Genomic DNA, 19,506 nt, shown 5'->3' on the forward strand with positions numbered 1-19,506 from the left:
TCATTTTTAACAAGACCAAGGTACTATGAGGGAAGGAGACTGAGTCTGGATGAAGAATATGGATTTGGAGACTGGAACTGAAGAGAGCAAAACTGGAGAAATCATCTATTTTCTTAAAGTTTTCCCAGAATAAGTTCTAGGTCTCATAGTTCCTGTCTCTGTGTTCTTACTGTGCCTTGAGAGATTGCTGCCAAGGTAGCTCCCTAGTTGCTTGTTACTGCATAGTGCAGTAACACCTCCTGCAAAAATGGTTGTAGACAGACTGTAGTTAGTGTCGGTGTGCAGTTCTGTGGAGTGTGATCAGTGCAGTGCAGGATTGTTTTGTAGTGTTTCAGAGCCTGATGGGAACATGAGGCTCAAACTAATGGTGCAACAGACAGAATTGCCATCTGGGCAAACAGTGGTCATATAAGGATGAAAACTGTGTGGTAGAACTCTTCTCTGAGCCATTTTCTCTCTCCCTCATAGCTTCCTAGTTTTGTGCATATATTTCCACATCAAACGCTCTAATTTACATGCTGGAGCTAAAGCTTGCGTATTGTATAGCCTGTTGGTGCAGTCAGCAAAATTTAAGGGAATCAGCTTGACTGAAGATAATTTCTTATTCCCACTTCCATTCAGGGAAAATGCTATGTTGCAGGCCTCTGTTAGGGCAACCTTATGAACTCAAAAACTGATATTTGCAATAGGTGTGGGGGTATAACTGGATGGAAGCTAGCTGGTAGTCAGCTGCATGGAGTGGGGCTGGGGGAGGAGGTTTGGACAGCAAGATCAGGGCAATTAAGTCAGTAAAGTGATTATGCTTCAGTGCTTTTCTGCCTTGTTGTTTTACAAAAAAGCATTCTTTCCTTGCTTCTTTTAACAGGAATAAAAACAGTGATGATAAATAATGCTAATAATTAAATAGTTTTAAAAATAAAAGTAGCCTCTATCTGCAAATGCATGCAGCCAGCAATTTGAGAACCAAGCTCTGTGACAGCCCAAGGCTGTGAAACTGATTAAAATGGAAAAAAAGTAGTTATAATTAACCCTTAAATCATGAAGCACATTCTCTGAAAACCCAAGTTGCCTCCTTGAAGCCAGAAAGGAGGTTAATAAAAAGAGCAGCACTTAAATGAAGGTGTTTTAATATTATTAGTTCTTTCTGTAGTCTCTTTTGAAATGTCAGTTTCTCTCATGGAATGAAAGGCAATTTCATAATGCAAGGAATTCCCATAGAAGAGGAACATAATCTTTTAACCGTTGCTGCCACTGTCTCCTAATGGACAGCATAAGTTTGGACACTGTGAATATGAATAGCATGCATTTTCTGCTTATGCTAAGTATTCCTTACTGTAAAACCCTTAGAAAGTCAAAAGCAAAATTAGAGATGAAGACAGTAATTATAGTTTTACAAAAAATAAACATTTTTACTGCAGCTGAAGAAAATCTTAGTCCTTACTAAAGGGCTTTGCAAACTTTTGTCCGCAAACAGCAGTTTAAGAAAAGTATTCTCAGTGTGTTTTTTTCCCTCCATTGTATGTTTTGAGTGTTTGTGCATAGATCTTGGTTCAGATATTTCTAGACATGCCATGTAAGGCTACATTCTTAATTTAAAATAAGAAACAGCGTTAGTATAAAATATCCCTTTTCTTAGGCTTATCCATATCTTACTTTTGTAAGCCACTCTCACTTTCCCCCCCACCCAATGCTTCAGGCCCTTGATTTCTTTTCCAGTGTCCTGAAAGTGCCTTTAAGGCCCTTTTGCAGCTCTGTGCTTGGTTTGTCTATGCCGATTTGCAGATGCTCTCACACACTTGGTCAGCAAATGTCAAGGTTATTTGTCTGATTTGTGGCGTTGCTTGTCTGGCCATTGCTACCACTGTGCTTGGCCTGTTTATCATTTTCCATCCATCAGCAATCAGAACTTGGTATATAATAAAGCTTTAATTTCAGATGAAAAAGAAGGAAGATCAGCATTGCTGAGTAGATGAGAACATGATTTTAGGGACACACTCTTTACATCACATGTCCTTTGTTTAAATACTGTTTGTGAAAAAGTTTTATTTGCCTTCCCTTTTTTAATGCCAAAATAATATGCATCTTTTTCCTTGTTTTCAAACTTGTTCTATCATAAAATTACTGTACAATTGGAAGCATTTGCTTAAACTTAGCTATTGCCAGTTGTACCAGAGAAGGAAACGTCAATTTTCAAAGAATTTTTGCTACCACAGATTTTTTTCATCTAGAAGTTAATCGTGTGGCCATCTTCAGGGATTCTTAAGTCAAATCCCCTGAACATAAAATTCTGTGCTTATAATTTTGGAAATACAACCTTTTACACAGTGATTGAGAAAGGTTTGCTGCTGTGCCACAGAGCTTCTAAATTACCTATTTTTTTCCTCTCTGAAGCCTTATGTCTTCCTTTTGTACAGATAAAAGTATACTTGCTAAAGGTAAATCATACTTGAAGTTGAAAACGTGTTTATTTCCACATAGATAAAAGTGCATTGCAAGGATCTGTGTACAGTTGTACTGAGAGAAGTTTCCTGAGAAATTAGAGTAAAATTGATAAGAGCACAGTGAAACCATACCCAGAAGATAGAGCTGTTATCTTTTCTTTCCATCAAAGAAGATAAATGTGATGGGCAGCTGCTGATTCTTTTTCTCCCTCTTATTTTTGCAGTCTCCTTTATTTACTGTATGAAAATTCAAAGGGAGTAATTTCTGTATCACTCCTATTCCTATTATTTTTTAGGTGAGTTTCTATCAGGCAAGTGATGGATAACATATACACAACAATGCATTTCTTCACATTTTTCGTTCTATAATGTTATTAATATTCTAGAGCTGGGATTTTGCTTCCAGGTGTTAATGTTAGAAACTTGAGTATAATTACCAATGTTTCTTTGAAAAGTACACAAATCACTATAAAAATTGTCAATTCAGTCAAATCTTGTGAGGTGGGAAGAGATTTTATTCAGGAGCTTTGTCATACTTAATATGCATGTGATTCAAGTACCTAATAAGCAGCAGAAAGAATCTGTATCTTTAATTAAAAAAAAAAACCAAAACATTGCAATAGTTTCAAGAGATCAGTGTCCATCTTCTTAGGTATAGCAGAAACATAATGGGGAGGCATTGAGAGAGTCTGCGGAAACACAGGGCAGCGGTGAATGAATTTTGGTTAGGAAGATAAACTGGGGTCACAAGCAAAGCTGTGAGGCTTCTCTGGCCAAGTATATGTGTCATGGCAGAAAAGAGAGATTTAAAGGAAAGCACTGTGGTTGTCCAAAGAAATGCTAACGTGGCCACCTGTATGGGTTGGAAGACAGCAAAAAGGCTCAGAATCTCCGCAGATACCTTTAGGCTACAGCTAAGGAGTCATATGGAAGGGGCTGTTAGCTGTCCATAGCTCTCTTTTTTAATTAGTGAAGATCTTAGGTACCTACTGAGGATGATTCAGCTCAGTCCACTGACTGTAGATGTTGAGTGATTATGCTTCTAACTTGGGCACTCTATCCAAGCCTCAAGGGCTTAATAAAAATTCATGAAAGCGTCTCTTCCCTTTAAGGGCTATGGAAGTTCTTAACTTGGATCCCACTAGGAAAGGTATAATCAGAGCGTGGAAGATGAGCTTCAAGACTCCGGGTGTTTCCATGGTAAACAAGGAAATAAATCCCTTTCTTTGGAGAGCATTCAAAATCAACCTTTGGATTGTCATTGTTAACTTAAAGAATCCCAAAAGACACAGACACAGCCCTATTTAGATAATCAGCAAGAAACAAATGATCAAGCCAGCTAGAGGAAATCTTTGATGAAGTATATTGTTGAGGAAGAATTCCTTTAAGCTTAGTTATACATTAGCACCTAGAGCCTTTCTCTCAAAATTAAATTAATAAACTGAACGGACCATAAAAAATCCACAAGGCTTTATTACAAATTCAACTGTCCTCTCAGATATTTTTAAAGTATTTTGGAGTCATTCAAAGTAATCTCAAATAGTAACAGAGGGTAAAAGGATATACAGCAACTATTTAAATGATTTATCTATTTAAGTAAACATTTCTCTGTGCTGCTGTATGTGCCCCAGTGATAAATTTTCTAAAGAAAAACATATTAACTTTATAATATTAAAACCTTGAGTGACAAATTATGTGTTGCTCTCCCCCATTCACTTCCTGTTTGGAGTGTAGAAAGATTTCTATGAATAGCAGTTATTGCAATTATTGCCTAGAAAGAAGGTAAACAGTATTATGTCGTGCTCAAAAATGTCGCGCAGGCATTGAGTGACAGCTTTTCACAACAGTATTGTGAGATGTATCGTAGTGAGATGGGTGACCGTAGCTGCAAGGGCATCTCAGTGGTGAAGGAGCAATGATAGTACGAGAGAACTGGGGGGAGAGGAAGGGGGAAGGCCTCTTGCTTGATGTATAGCACTATCATGGTTCCCTATTTATCATGAATGAGAAGTAGTATTAATTCCACTTTTTGTACTCTGCCTAAATGTGATGAATCAGTGTGCAGCACAAATTAATTGGAATAGTAGTTTATTGACTCTCCCAGATGTTGTGCTCATTTATCTTTTCTCACTGAGGATAATATTAAGCTGTTATGAGTCATAGTGCAAAATGTGCAAGAGGAGGAAAGACTGTGCCTGCAAAGGTACAGCATTTTCTCTGCCCTGAAGAATTTTGGAGGTGCATTTATTTTGTGTGAGGAAGAAGTATGAGAAATATGAGGAAAATCTGTTGAATCAAGTGTAGCAGATGGAAACTAAGCCCATATAATGATTTCAGCTGTGAAACAGGCCTAGAGGAGTCAGTTGACAACGAAGGAGGAAGAAGCATTGTTCCAGTGGGAGGAAACAAGATGGTTTGGCAAAGTTCTTGGGACAGTTAAGAAGAATAGAAAGAGTAGAAATCTGACATTGTTACGATTTCAGCTTCTATTAGTAGAACAATTTAAAATACATAAAAGTACTTGTTGCACAGGCATAGAAATAATTTCAAATCTGTTGCAAGTTCAAAATTCTTGATTAAGAATTGACAATTTTTAGATTGTGTTGGGAGCCCCATTGTTTCCATTTGCCTCCATGCATCCTGGGAATGAGATACTTGGACCAATATTAGAGTTGGGATTTCTACAAAGTAGTGCAGGATGGAGCATCCTCTCTGCCGTGGATCAAGCTCCTGTCAGCTTTTAGGGAACAGAATATTGGAACTGACCTTAGGTGTCCTGTAGGATTTGGGGGCTATGGGACTAATAGTTCTTCCTGCTGCCTCTGGTTTGCTCTAATTTCACAGAACTCAAAGAAATAGCTACATTCCATTCACGGAGAGGAAGAACCTGTCAGGCCCTCATCTTTTCTCCAGGAGGCTTGTGGAGTGCCTGAACAATCCTAGCTTTTTTCTTAATCCTAAAGGCATGCCTGAATTCCTCCTGCAGAACCCAGACGGGTGCATGGTTCAGATGGATGCTTAACTGCTATTTGATGTCAGGTTCTGCAGGTGGTGTCTGTCAGAGGGGAATAGGGTCAATGTGCATCACTTTCTGATCTGTGGCCACATACTGTCTGTATACTAAGCCAGAACATGCTTCAGCGAAGGCCTGTCTAAAGATTTGTGGGTGGAATCAAAAGGATTAGAAAGCAAGGGGTTTTCTTTAAAGCTTAGGTCCAGCAGAACCTGTGGCCAGCAGAGAATGAATACAGTTTATCTAGTTGTCACTGGTTTTGATTAGTCTCAGGGTGCCAGGCAAACCCAGAAGAAAAAAAGCAGTCCATTCTAAGGAGATAGATACCTTTTAGGTTTGTCATGTGCATGACCACCTCCATCAAGACTCAAGACCTATGCCATTGGGGTGCTCTAAAATAAGTGACTACACAAACCTAGGACGAAATCTGCTTCCCTTCTGATAAAAACATATGCACTGATAGAAAAGAATTTTGAATCAATGCCGGCCCATTCAGCAACACTGGTGCCCTGTAGCTCTCCAGGGGTCATCATTGACAGTGCTTGAACTTTGAGGGAATCTTTTATTTGCATAAGGAAACTGCTGCAGAGATACTGGCTGCATGAAATACTTCATTTTTGCCACAGTTTAGATACAAGATGGTCACACAGCAGCCCCCTTTATGACAGAAATCTCACAAACACAGGCCTGTACAAGGGTCAGTTGTCCTAGTACATAGGGGAGCACTATCACTATCTATCCTGTAGCACTGAGCATCAATTGCCTGGGGACTGCACTAAAGTGTTCCCACTCAAAGAATGCGTTCAGAAAAAGTGAGAAATTGCAGCACTGGCTCCATGTGGTGAGAAGAAACAGGCTGTAAACAGTTAAGCCAGGCATACTTTGTTTCGCATTCAAGGCTTTCCAGCTGAAATGGTTTATGTTTGCAGTCTTGTGTAGCAGAAGCTTTGAGATGCTGGCAAGAGCTTACTCTCTTCTGTTGAGATATGCAACAGAAGAGAGCAAGGGAGATTCTAGCTATACATAAGGAAGAAAAAAAATCCCCAGTAGTGGTTCAGCACCGGAATAGATGCCCAAAGAAGCTGAGGAATCTCCATCCTTGGAGATGTTCAAAACTCATCTTGACAAGCTTCCTGAAGACCTCTTCTCCCTCGCTGGTTGTTCAGCTAAGAAACCAGGATTCTTGAAAATACTGGTGATGATTGTATTCATCTCTCTTATTGGGTTCTTGAACATAATTAAATTTTGGTAATCCAGCTACCACAGTGATGGTGCCAAAGTAAACAATCATGATGATAGCATTGGTGAATAACATAAGCAGATAACCTGGAGAGTTCCACCTCCCGTCTCTTGGAGCTTGGTACTAAAGCAAAGACAATATATAACTGGTCTTTTCAGACTGCTTGGGATCGTCACTGTTTTATAGGGTTGAATCATTAAAAGACATTTGGATCCTCAGGAACTGTCATGCTTTTCAGATGCTTTATGCTTTTCAGATGCTTTATGATTTTCAGGACTTCCAAGGAGTTGGAGATCATTCCACTAGCCAAGGAAGTATATGCCCAAAAATGGCATAGAATCCTTTATGGAAGGGTTAGCATAAGAAGGATTGACATGGGTGGCAAGTTCTGTGTAGCTGGAAGAGACAGAGGACGAGAAGGGGTATTTAAGGAAGTTTGTTGAAGGATCCTGTGCAGGGAAGGTGTATTACTTTGCAGCTGGATCTGGAGGAGAATGGGGGATAGTGTATTCTGTAGCAAGGAGAGGTAATCTGTCTGAAAGCGATTTTGGAAGAAGTAACAAGCTGAGAAGCCATGGAAAGGTGCTTGTGTGGACAAGAGAAGAGGGTGGTTTAAAAGTTGGGATGGTTTGAGGTTTCTGTTTAAGTAGCTTGGTGTAGGGAAGAAGTAGTAGGAGAACTGAAGAAAGATGAGTGTGTTTGGGTGTAGTCAAATTGTGCACACATCAAGTGCTGGGGGGAGGGGCAGGGCAGTGGTTAGCAATTTAGGGGCTTGGTACTCTTTAATTCAGAGAGGCTAGTGCTTCCCTCCTACTCTCCCTTAAATGCTTCCATAGTGTTCTCCTCTACCCTTCATTGTGGAGTAAGCATTTTTCACTGAGGTGTGGAAGAGGCAGAATCAAAAAAAAAAAAAAGACAGATTTACCTTTTTTTATCTGCTAAATCAAAACCAGCTTTTTGGTTTAGCCACAGTTTATTTCAGGAAAAAATAATTTTCCAGTCTAATCCAGACAAAGGCTGTATGATGCCTCATGAAGAGCAGTGCAAGATTGCAGGGATACGGGGTCTACCAGGGTAAGCTGAACAGGTGTTGTAAGAGAGATGTGCAGGTAGGGACGGAAGGAGAAAAATTGGTTTCCTTGGAGCCAGAAATGATTTTGTGTCTGCTTCTTGGTAGGAGAGGTTTTTTTAGTTATATCTGTTTTGTGCTAGCAAACTGATTTCCTCCTTACATATTACCTAGTAATTGCAAGACGTTGGCCTGAGATCCAGCAGCCAGAGCATGTTTGGGTTCTGTTTCCTGCTCTACCACTCGTAAGTTATGTGACATTGAGAAAGTCTGAATTGTGGACTGTTTTCAAACCCTCTGTAAATGATTAAAGTCCCATTGAATGAAATGAAAGTTTTCTTCAGTTTGTTTCACCTCTGTTTCTGCATTTATTTGCCTTCAAAATGAATGTTTAAAAGTCCCCATCTCTCAGGAGTTGGCTGGCCAAAAAAAAAAGGCTTTTAGATGTTACAATGTTATAGATTGACTGGCGGTACAAATGCTAAGTATTTATGTCTCCAGGTAGAGTAGTCATGCAGGCTTGATTCCAGTGTACCCAGTCTTGTTTTTGGTGGCTCAGGTGGTAGTCTTCAGCCCTGTTTCTGGAGAACATTGCTATATGCTTGGACAGTTCTTTCTGTAAAAAAGGGTTTTCTGATCATTCAGCCCGGAATTTTCTCCTTTATACACTTTCATCCAGTGAGGTTTTTCTTCTGTGGTGTATACATGCTTTATAAACTAATATTCAGTACCTGTATTACATCCATCCCCTCATTTAATCTTCATTTTTCCTCAGTTATACTTAATTGATTTTATTTTTCTCTTTTCTCATAAATCATGAATCAAAGTTTTTGCTTCTTCTTGAGGTCCCTTTAGTTTCCTTACGTTTTAGTGATACCCAGGGTGCCCTTGGTTCATCTGTGTTTGGTGCTCTAGGTTCTCGTTAGGGGCAGTGTAAGAGAGAACTATTGCATTCTGTCCAGTAATTTCTCCCCCTCTTGAGTAAAGCAAATCAGATTTCACTCCATTGCCTTTTCTCCTACTCCCCAGGCTGCTTTTTTCTCTGCTACGCCGAACTTGCTCAAATCCCCCATTGCTAGGTTTTCAGATAATTGCAGTAAGGCTGCCCCTTTTAATTACAACTCTCCCCTATTTCAGCCAAGTTACTGAGCCATTTCTCTATATTGCCTGAGACATTTTTCTTTCTCCTTAGCTACGCTTCACTGTCTCACTGAAGACACTGAAGTGTTTTCAATGCTCTGCAAAGAGTACCTAAAGAAAGAAAACATACTGGCTTTTTGCATGTAGCCTACATATTGCCATGATATTTCTCTGGTGGGCTGAGAATTGGGCAGACGGAGCCAGAAATACCTTGCTTAGCAAAATTATTGTGCTGGATTGATCTGATGCAGTGCTGGATTAGGCTGCATGCTGCTCCCTGACTGTGAGATAGGCGTTTATGTCAGGTTCTTAATGGTGGTGGTAGAGTTTTGTTTGGTTTTGTTTGGATTTTTTCCCACTTAAGATAATAAATTTGGAGTTGTGTGCTTTTCCTGGCTGTAACACAGGCTCCCTATTTGACCTTAAATATCACAACATTTGCTTCCTTACCTGCGACGTATTAATGGAAAAAATAGTGTCCAGCTTCACAGCGTTGTAGTCATGTGCTTAAAAGGACAAATGCCTGCATCTGAAATGCAATTACAAGTGTGTCAGCAGTGTAGATCTGTATTATCATAAATGGCGAAAACTCTCCTGTCATGGCTCCTGCCCTGCAGAGTCCTGAAAAGGGAAAGTACAATTATAAGAGACGGAATTTGGAAAGCATACAGGGGAAGTGGAATGGAGACCTTCCAAGGGACATTGCCAAAGATGCAAAGGGTCAGGACTTAAGTAAGAATACAGCCTATATTGTGGGACAGATTAACATTGATCTGGGAACCCCACTGTCACTCATGCCATGAACGTCTCAAGATCTGTATATACCGTCAGTGTACAAAACAACTGGGACTGAAGTCTTGAGGGGTGGGAGGTATGGGTATATGGTAAATACCGGGTCTGTGCTGCTCTTTTTCACCTGTATCTTGGAAGCAGTAAATGATGGAGTGAGCATATAAAAACTGCCAATTCTGTATTATTGTGACCTGATTTCTCTTTCTACCTTCTGTTTTTTCTTAATCAGTATTTCTGTGTGAAGGCATCTGTGCTTTGATTTGGGAAGATATTAAAACAGTCCAAGAAATCTCTGACCATTTCAAGGGAGTGGTGTGTGGTTTTTGGAGATGGTGTTATCTACAGAGAATCTGCATGGATTCTAATGCTGGCATCAGTGCAGGAAGAGTCGCAGGAATGGCTTGGCTCTGGATGGTCTGCTTCTTTCATCTAGTCACCTCGCTAGAAGGTAAGAACAGATTTTATATAATGCAATGACTTAACAAAGTTTTCTCTAGAGAAAAAAAAAAAAAGTGTGCTCTCCAGTGTGCTTATCCTAGTCCAGATGAGCATATGTCTTTCTGTTTTGATGGCTGATCACTATCTCATGAGTTGTAAAAAGACATTAGTATTGTTTCTGGTGGGACAGGGAAACCCGCTTATGAAAGACCATTGATGAACGTTTCTACTAGCTATCTCAGAAGTGACAGTCTCAATAAATTTTTTGCCCCAGGAATAAGCTCCTTGTTCATGCTTTGCGCGTATTTGATTCTTGTGTTCCTGTTCTTGCACCATGTTTGTTTTGTGAAACAATCTCTCAATGTTTATATTGTTCTACAAGGCAGCATTCAGTGGGCTGAAATCAGGGATTTTTGTCTCTGCCATCTTAACAACTTGCCTCATGTAATAGACATGGAGAGAATGATTTGCACTAACAAGAAGAGGCAGTTTCTGTTGAGCCAGCAGAGGAGAGGCCGGAGAGAGCAGTGGAGACAGGATAGCGAAAAGGTGGGCTGGGGAAAAGAGAGGCCAAGAAAATGGGAGAAAAAAGAACAGATGATAGGAGGGAGGGTGATGAGAGCAGGAGATAAGATGAGAGCTATGGGAGAGAGTTAGAGAAGGGCAGAGGTATTGTAAACAATCCTCTTGTTTGTTCCAAGAAATATCCTTGCAGCTACATTTGCTCAATGAACTGCGCTGCTTTGTGATGAATGTTCATCTCTTGCATATGTGAAAGCCTCTGAAAAAGGAGAGGAGGGAGAGGGGGAATCAAAGGGAGACAAGGAAGGAAAGACCTAGAGGGAGGGAAAGGAGAATAGTGTGAGATTTAAGAAAAAGAGGGTAGAGATGGGGAAGAAAAAAAGATTGTTTTTTTCTTATTAATAATGAAGAGGAAAGCTTGTTAAAGCATCCCTTCTCTTAATAGGAGGGGAATGGAGTGGGAGGGAGTTCAGAGAGGAAATAATCGCTGTAAAATGATAATACAAATTCTTAAACCTCTGCAATTCTGTTAATTGCTGATTTAAAAATTATTTTACAAAGTACTATGTTATTCCTTAGTGTAACTGATAGAGGAACAGAGATAGAAAAGGGAGAGAAAATGTCCATTCTCTGCAAATATGAAGTAATTCAGTGATGTCTGTAGGAACTGACATTTTTGGAATTCAGTGATCACTCCTGTAAGTTTGTAGAGATAAAAGAATTTAGAAAACACTGTGTGATATGGCTTCACAGATCACATGGTTGAATTGCCTGGATTAAAATAGGACAGTAATATGCTGCCTATGGAGATGAAGTAGTAAAGGTGCCCATGAGATGAATTTCAACTTTCAATTCAGAGTCAGGGGAGTCAGCACCTTGCGTTGTGACTGTACTACATGGTCCTAGGATTGCACTCCAAAGCTAATTTGCATCTCAGAGGTAAGTATTTTTGTTGTGGTCAAAAGGCAAAGAAAAATTATGCATTAGGGGAAGGAAAGTCTGATGATAACTGTGTAGAAAGCTTTGCTTCACTACAGAGTTATCCATAAGGAAGAAAAAAGGCCCACGGCCATTTTGTTGACTCATTAGTGTATGTAATAGAAACTTGAACTTCAGGGTTCAAATTTAAGTTTAAAAATATGGGGAATATCCAGACTGGTCTTCAATTTTTGTAAGGTTTCTTAGAAGTTTTAGGTGGTGTCTAAAATACGTCTTGTCTCTAATGGAAGACGTTTGACTGAGTGGGAAAATCAATCAAGGTAATTTTTCTTCCAAGTGTTTCTCAGGCATTTGGGGTAGGTTTAAACAGTCTGAATGTCTCACTTTTTGTCTCAAACTAAGCTTTGTTTGAAATTTTCTAACTGGAGAAAAACAATGTTGATAAAACCTTAATGTAAATGGTTAAGAAAAGAAGTAGAAGCTGTAGAAAGGGGAAGAAAAGTAGCCAAAGTATTCAAATGCCCATCTTTCTGTGCATTATGAAGAGAGCAAATACTTTTTATGCAGAATGCTTTTTGGATATAAGGAAGGCAGTACCCTTTTACAGGACATAATGGGACTTTAAACCCCTTCATGACTCAGAAGTAAAGAAGCTCTTGTAAGCAATTGAAAATGTTTTTTTTTTTTTGTTATTGTTGTTTTTAGTGCATAAAAAGGAATCTTTAGGCTGAACTTATTTGATACAGATCTAGTACTTGGACACACTGATTTCACTAGGAATGAGCGTGTCTGTCAAAAATTTTCCAGACACAGTTTTTAGACTAGGAAAAAACCTGCATGGGAAGCATGAAGGAAAACTGTTTTGGAAACAGAAGACATTTGTAAACTTATTTCAGCTTTATAAAAGGAAACAAAATTGCACAAAAGTTTTCATTGAGATTGCATTTCCCAATGTTTATGGCTCTGCAAGGGTTTTTGGGGTTTTGGTTTGGGGAGCATTATTTTTGAGCGACATGCTGGGTGAAAGAAATAGATTTTTTCCTTTTTCTCAGTAATACATAAATACATAGAAATTTTATTTCTGTGAGTATCTGTATATTTATGTAATTACTGTCTACAGTTTATCATTTAACATCTTTGTAGGTTAACCTTTCTGATTGTAAAAGTTAGTGAAGCATAGAATTTAAGAATGCCTGTTGGGCTACAGTCAAAATAGCTGAGAGCAAGTGATAACTTGCTAATGAAATAGCTCTTACTAGGGCACAGAGTTGAATTTTCTGTGGAATATTGGTTTTGGTTTGACTGAGTTATAAATGTTTACAGCTGTAAACACACGAGTTCATTTTGCAGAGCTCATTAAATACGTTCCAAAGGAATGATGTGTTCTGCATGTGAGTGACTGCATTTATTTTACAACAAACTCTCCAGCCTGCAGAATGGCTGGACAGCCTTTCTAAATATCTTCTGGAAGTTCAAGATATAGAGAGGATAATTCTTTTGCTTTGGTAGAAACTTCTTGTATTAACAGTGTCTCCTTGGCAAAAAGGAATATGCAAGAAAAGCGTTGTGAGATCAGGCATTCTTATTTTATTTTTTTTCCCTTTTTTTTCCCCTGTCTTTTCTATTAGCTGGTTGTCATCTTGAGTTATTGAAAATAATGTATTGATTGCTCAAATTGGCTTGACTTTGAAGTGGAGGAAAACTATACTTTCCTCAAAGGTAATCTTCACAGTAAAAAACACCATTGCCTTTTGTTTTATTATGTACAAAGGGAGGTTTAAATGGATGTTATTTTACTTCAGGGAAAAAAAAAAGTAAAATTAACTTTTTACTTCAGTTGCTTGTGATTCACATGAGTTATTAAAATCCTAGCAAAGATTTTCTGTTATGTTCTTCCCAGTTCTTTCCTGACACTTCCCTGCATGCCAAAATCTTTGCCACATACTTGGAAAGCCCAGGGCAGAGGAATCTCCTGTTGTAGACATTCAGAAGGTGAATGGGACTGGGCTGGATGTGCAGCTTGTTTGTAAGGGGAGGGGTGTCTGAGTTACCCTGTTGGTCAGTCTTGGCAGCTCCACTTGATTTGTTTTCTCCCTTAATAGAATACTCTGTAGTCCTTGTGCTAGGACATCCCCATTCCCAGGTATGTACCATGCATAGCCCTATGTTGAAACTGTTCACGAGCTGCAGGCTAGCTCTTGCTGCTTGGAGGCCAGTAGGACAGCAGAGGCCATCCATGCTGCAACTAACACTGTTTCTATTCAAAGCTAATTAAAGCTTCAAGGAAAAGGAACAGCATTCTTGTAATATACAGTACCTGGGACTTTCAGTATATGGTTCAGTGAAACCTTGGAAAACCCAAGCTCACTTTTTAATATTTACGAAACAAAAAATAAGCAAGAAAACATAGATAAACTTTACAAATCACACTGTACTGTCATCAACAGTAGCCAGTTTGATGGCAGTGGCAGTTGGATAAGTTGTAGACTCCATAGTGGGTGTTTGCAGAATGAATCTCTTAAGCTGTGGAAGAATACATATTACATTGTATTACTAGGAAAGTTGTAGAATATCATTTAATTTGATTGCATATGCAAAGTTGAAACTAAGCATTTCATGTCTTTTTTTTTTTATTTCCTGTTGTCTGCATTTCCTGACATCAGCAGAGGAATTAGTGCAACATGCTAATCCTGGCAGTTTCCCTAGAGCTTTAACAAAAGAATAGGGGACATCAAGAGAAAAATACACAGTCACTCATAAAGCTTAAAAGCTGTGCTACCTTGCAAATAGCTGTGTATTTCCATATCCTAGACCATTTAGCTGTCATTTCTCTCTTTCACAGATGGTACATAACTCCTGATAGGGGTGTGAGAATTCCTTCATGCGGATGACAACTTCGATGTTCTGATAGTGTCAGCATTTTGCTCTGACATAGCAAGTAGTTAAAAAATACCTTACTTCACGGAACTCACTAAATACGTATCCCATTGACTCCAAATAGCTTTTTTTATTAATTGTGTATGAGTACAGCAGTAATACAGGAACATTCATTGCAGGAATGACTTCACAATACAGATTTATCCAAGGAAAAAATCAAACTCATTTGTCTCATATACGTTGGTTTTGTATATATTCTCTTATATTAGGAGGCATATTTTATGACTCTCTAGCTTGTTTTTTCATGTTAAGTCATAGCTGAACTGTAAAAAATACATTTTTTTGTTAAAAAAACAGCGATCTTTGTATTAAATAGTTATGAACAAGTGGGATTTTTTGGATATTTTTGTTTGCTTTTTTACTTGTTTCATCAACTCCTCATTCTTGAAAAAGAAAATACTTGTTACAGTTGCATATGTCACTAGTGTCCCGATCCAATGTCGGGAGAGGTTTCGATACGATCCCAAGGACGAGATTAAGATGCAAACGAGGTCAAATGCCATACAACCTTTTGACTTTATTTTGGCGAACGAAGGGGTGAGGACCGGGTAGGGAGATGGGGGGGAAAAAAAAAGAAAAAAAAGAGAGAGAGGAAAAGAGAGAAAAATAGAAAGAGCGTGCTCAGGCGGGTGAGAAAAGAGCCACGTAGGGGAACTAGCTACCGCCACTCCAAGTCCGGCGTTGTCCCGTCGATCAAAGGTCCAGTCGGTCCAGCCTCTGTGTCCGCAGGAGCAGCTTCCAAGGAGGTGCACGGTGAAGGACGAGAAGAGAAAAAGAGGACCTCAAAAGGCGCACGCGGTCCTTTTATAGGGCCATGCACATGCGCAGAGCAGGTCTGCATACATGCAGTTTGTGCTTCTGCTTTTCGCGCCCTGGTCTCTGCGCAGGCGTGCGTGCAGTCCATGGCCCTGCCTTCCGCATCCTGGCCTCTGCCTTTCGCGCCCTGGTGTCTGCGCAGGCGTGCGTGCAGACCATGGTCCCGCCTTTCGTGTCCTGGTCTCTGCATGGGCTGTGGTGGTTTCGTCGGGGGCTGGATGTCGGACCCAGAAGATGGCGGTAGAACGGCAATGTCGAGACAATTCTGGTTAGTCCTCGACAACTAGCCATTGATATTTGCTGTTATTTACTTCACCACAATAGCTGTTTAGTTTTGGAAGAAGTTCTAGTGTATTTAAGGCTTCCCAAAGGTTTCACTGTATTCTGTCTCCAAGTGGTAGCCCACATAGATAAATATATTTGTTCAGTTGCATGATAAAAGGCTCATCTTCCCACATGCAAAGAAGCAGAGAGGAAAAATGAAAGGCAGGGGAACCCAAATAACCTAATAGAGAAATAAGCGCTGTGACCCAGCTTCTCCCAGGGTTATCATAGGAGCGTGATCAGCCCATTGAGTGGGAAGGGAACCCATCAAGATAAGTCAATGGAAGTGCTCTCTGGAACACCTTGCAGATTGAGGGGGGTTACTGCCAACAGGGGCATGGGACTTGCTATGGGATGTAGGGAAGATCATTTGGGGCTTCTGCAAAACTTACTGTGCGTTGTTTAGGGGAGAAACTATAGGTGAGGAAAGAGAGGGATCAAGGTAGTTTTGGGGAGGATCAAGTGTGAGAAAATAGAGAGATAAGGGGCCAGTTGTGTAAACAGGCTGCTGGTCAGTATGCCTGTGAGGCCTTGACCTGCACCTCATTGCCATAGTCTATCCGATCTTCCTATTAAATTCAATTTTTCACTGGTTACCTGGGTGAGGGGGCTTTATTTTGTGTATATGGATGTTTAAATGCCAGCAACTGGAGTTGAACCACAGGTCATAGGCGCCCATCTGTCAGTGCTCCCAGCAACTGGAGAGCCTGGAATGGATGAAAATCAAGTGCCAGGAACTCAAGTTGGACCAGAGGTCATAGGATCTGTGCATCTGTGATGCCAGCAACTGGAGCGAGCGAGCTTATATGCGTGAGTCTGTGATCTCTAGCAGATACCAAGCCAGACTAGCTGGTCAGTAGAGTAATTAGGTTAGGAAGCCAGGGAGAGACCAGAGAGTCTGGAGGATGAATGAGACACCTGTTTGTATGTGTGTGTCTCTGCGAGTGAGACAGCTGGAGGAGCTATCTACTGAGGGGATCAGGAGGTCCAGGCCAACTACTGGGGAGACCCCCAGAAGTTCTGGGGGTTCTTTGTGAGTCCTATCTGTATGTTGTGTATCTCTGTGCAAACGGAGACTAGACGATCCAAGGGTCAGCTCCTGGGTAGGCTGAGTGTCTAAGGCCAGTTACTGGAGGGATCCATAGTGTGTGTGCCTGTGCATGTGTTTCTGTGTGTGTAAGTGGGGTTCTGTGGATTGGGGCAGCACTACAGCAACTGGCTGCGGGCCTTGGAGGCTCACATGTCCAAGTGCCAGCAACCTGGAAGAACAAGAATCCAGGGCCAGCTGCTGGGTAGACTGCATGCCTAAGGCCAGTTAGTAGAGGATCCATAGTATGCCTCTGTGTGTGTGTGTGTGAAGGGATGTATCAGTGAGTGAGGGTGTCTCACTAGGAACAGGAGCGGGGCTGCAAGCTTCAGGTGCTTATATGCACAAGTGCCAGCAAATGGGGAGACCACAGACCATTTCTCTCAGCTACTGGAGACTGAATGGTTAAGGACAATTATTGCAGGGATCCATATTGTATATAAATGCATATGTATTTCCCACTAACAGACCTTCATCCTGATGAGCCAGAAAGGGGAGCAGGATGAGGCTGTTGGTAGTGCTGTTGCTGTTTGCATGACTGGTGAGTGTTTCTGCTGTGTTGATCTTTGTGGCTGGCCACGTGTATATGTGCAGTGCCTGCATGTGTTTGTGTGTGTGCCTATTGGGAATACCCACTCAACCTTGCTATTGGTTGGACCTGGGGACATGGAGCCACAGCAGCCTTGCTTACGTGAGGTTACTGGATTTGGCAACCCCTAACAATACTTTTGCACAAGCCCAGAGAATGCTTTCTCTTTCCAGCCCTCTTAGAGAGTATTTGCAGTCTTCCTACTTGTTCATGTTCAAGGCATGATCATACAAGGCAGAATAAGCCCAGTAATATTTCAGTTCTTTTCAAGAAGTCTGTTAAGCCAGAGAGCTTTGCTGCCTTGGGGCATTCAGCAGCATAGCAAAGCAAACTCTCTGAATGTTACTTTTTGCCCTAGTGCCCTTTGCCCTATCTAACAATGTCTGTGTATATTTGGATATATTCAGAATTCAACTGGACAAGGCCTTGAGCAACCTACTGTAATTTAGCCTGGCCTTGAGAGGACAGTGGATGAAGATGACCTCTGTATCTCCCTTCCAGCTTGTTTCATTCTGTGATTCTATGGTCTGGTCATTCTTAGCACCAGCTTCTAATCCCACAGGTAACAGGGATTCTTTTGCTGTCTTCTGAGGATCAAGTTTCTTCTCAGTGGCTATAGTTTGCCTGGACTTGGGTTGTATAATTTCCTCTTGCACCACTCCACTGTTAAGACACTGAGGACAAGTATTCTTCAATCCAGAAGCTGTTAGGCCATCTCTGCTTTCATGAAGGTTGTCCACGGGTCAATCATCCTTGAGTGAATTGTCATCTTCTTTCATCAGGGGAACATTTTGCCTATAACACAAGCACAAAGTGTCTTGCTTGAAAGTATAGGCTAACCAAAATCTGAAAATCATTAACATGCCTATTCTGAACAGCCTGATCTGTAATAGCAACTTCCAACCTCTGCCCAGTTGATCTTGATGTCGACATTATAGTATAGTGCAGCCCAAAACATTGGGTTGTGGCATAAGTATAGACTGGTACTAGCATAAGCCGTTGGGATTTTTTCTCACCCTTTCTGGCCTGCAAGAACAGAGGACACCGAAATGAGAGTGTAGTTATGGAGTGTAATGAATCCATTTGACTCTGCTATGAAAGGTGATATTTTTTTTGTTTAGGGAAGAGAAATACAGGAGAATCTCTCATCAGCTATTTTTCTCTTCTTTGAACTAAAATAACAGTCATAATAAGAAAATGGATTCTCATTCTTTAAAAATATAAGATTAAAGCAGGAGTCAAAGAAGAATTGTTATGATTTCATGTGTTTAAAAGCCTCCAGATTGCTCAGATACCTTGATTATTCCTCATTTTTAATCCAGAGTGGAATATTGTTCTGTTGATACTCTGAAGTCACCTCAATAAGTGCTGTCTCTAGTACCATCCTGGACTGTCCTGGTCCTGGGTCTGATCTGATCTTGAAAGACCCTTGATTTTGAGCAAGATAGAAAGCCATTTTTCTTCCAGGTTGGTAAATTCAGCAGAACAGATCATTGCTATCTGCACTGAACAGCAGCAGAACACTGGTCTGGCCCAGCACACTGAGGATGTAGAATGCTACATCAGTACTAATAAAGTGGCAGAGTGAAGGCTTATACCTGTACACTGGTACGTAGTTACTCAGACTGTAAAATTATTAGCACAGTCATGGGTTTGGCCCATGCCAACTAACCTTCTCCTAAACAGTGCCTAGGCACAGGTCAGAGGTTAGGATGGACCAAGGACCATTCCTGAGAGATTGTTTGGATGCAACCATGCACTTCTGTGGGGTTGGAGTTTTTATGTGAATATGAACCACGCTGTGCTTGTTGTCCTCAGAATTAGAGAGCAATCTAACAGTTTGTTAGATATATGAGTGTACATGCAGCTAGTGTGACTGGGGATCTGATTCAAGGCATACAGCCAGTAGGAGAGGGAGAAAAAGAAGAAAAATAGTGAGGGACTTTTGACTGTAGGTCACCAAATGAGATTTATGCACACAACATTCTGTGTGCTTTTCTTATTTTTCTAATGCTTCCTGACTTAAAATACTTACTGTGAGATGGACACTTCTGTCTGCTTCAGGCTGCCTGTATCTGTTCGCCTGTGAAATATTCATGTGCTTGATAAAGATTACCTTGCTCACTAGTGAGAAGCTGTCTGGAGAATATGCTTCCTGC

General features: G+C 40.6%; 1 protein-coding gene across 1 annotated transcript in view; it reads left to right on the plus strand.

Moving 5' to 3' along the window:
• Positions 1-10,049: 10,049 nt before the first annotated feature.
• Positions 10,050-19,506, plus strand: part of LOC309586827 (ephrin type-B receptor 5) — a gene marked incomplete at its 5' end in the record, with an annotated part of 58,098 nt that continues 48,641 nt past the window's right edge. The window contains one exon of the mRNA XM_082304375.1: positions 10,050-10,143. Within this exon, the coding sequence (XP_082160501.1) occupies positions 10,050-10,143 (94 nt within the window). The remainder of the gene's footprint in view (positions 10,144-19,506) is intronic.

Source organism: Platalea leucorodia (genome assembly GCF_965183815.1).
Source record: "Platalea leucorodia genome assembly, chromosome: 2".
Classification (NCBI taxonomy): Eukaryota; Metazoa; Chordata; class Aves; order Pelecaniformes; family Threskiornithidae; genus Platalea; species Platalea leucorodia.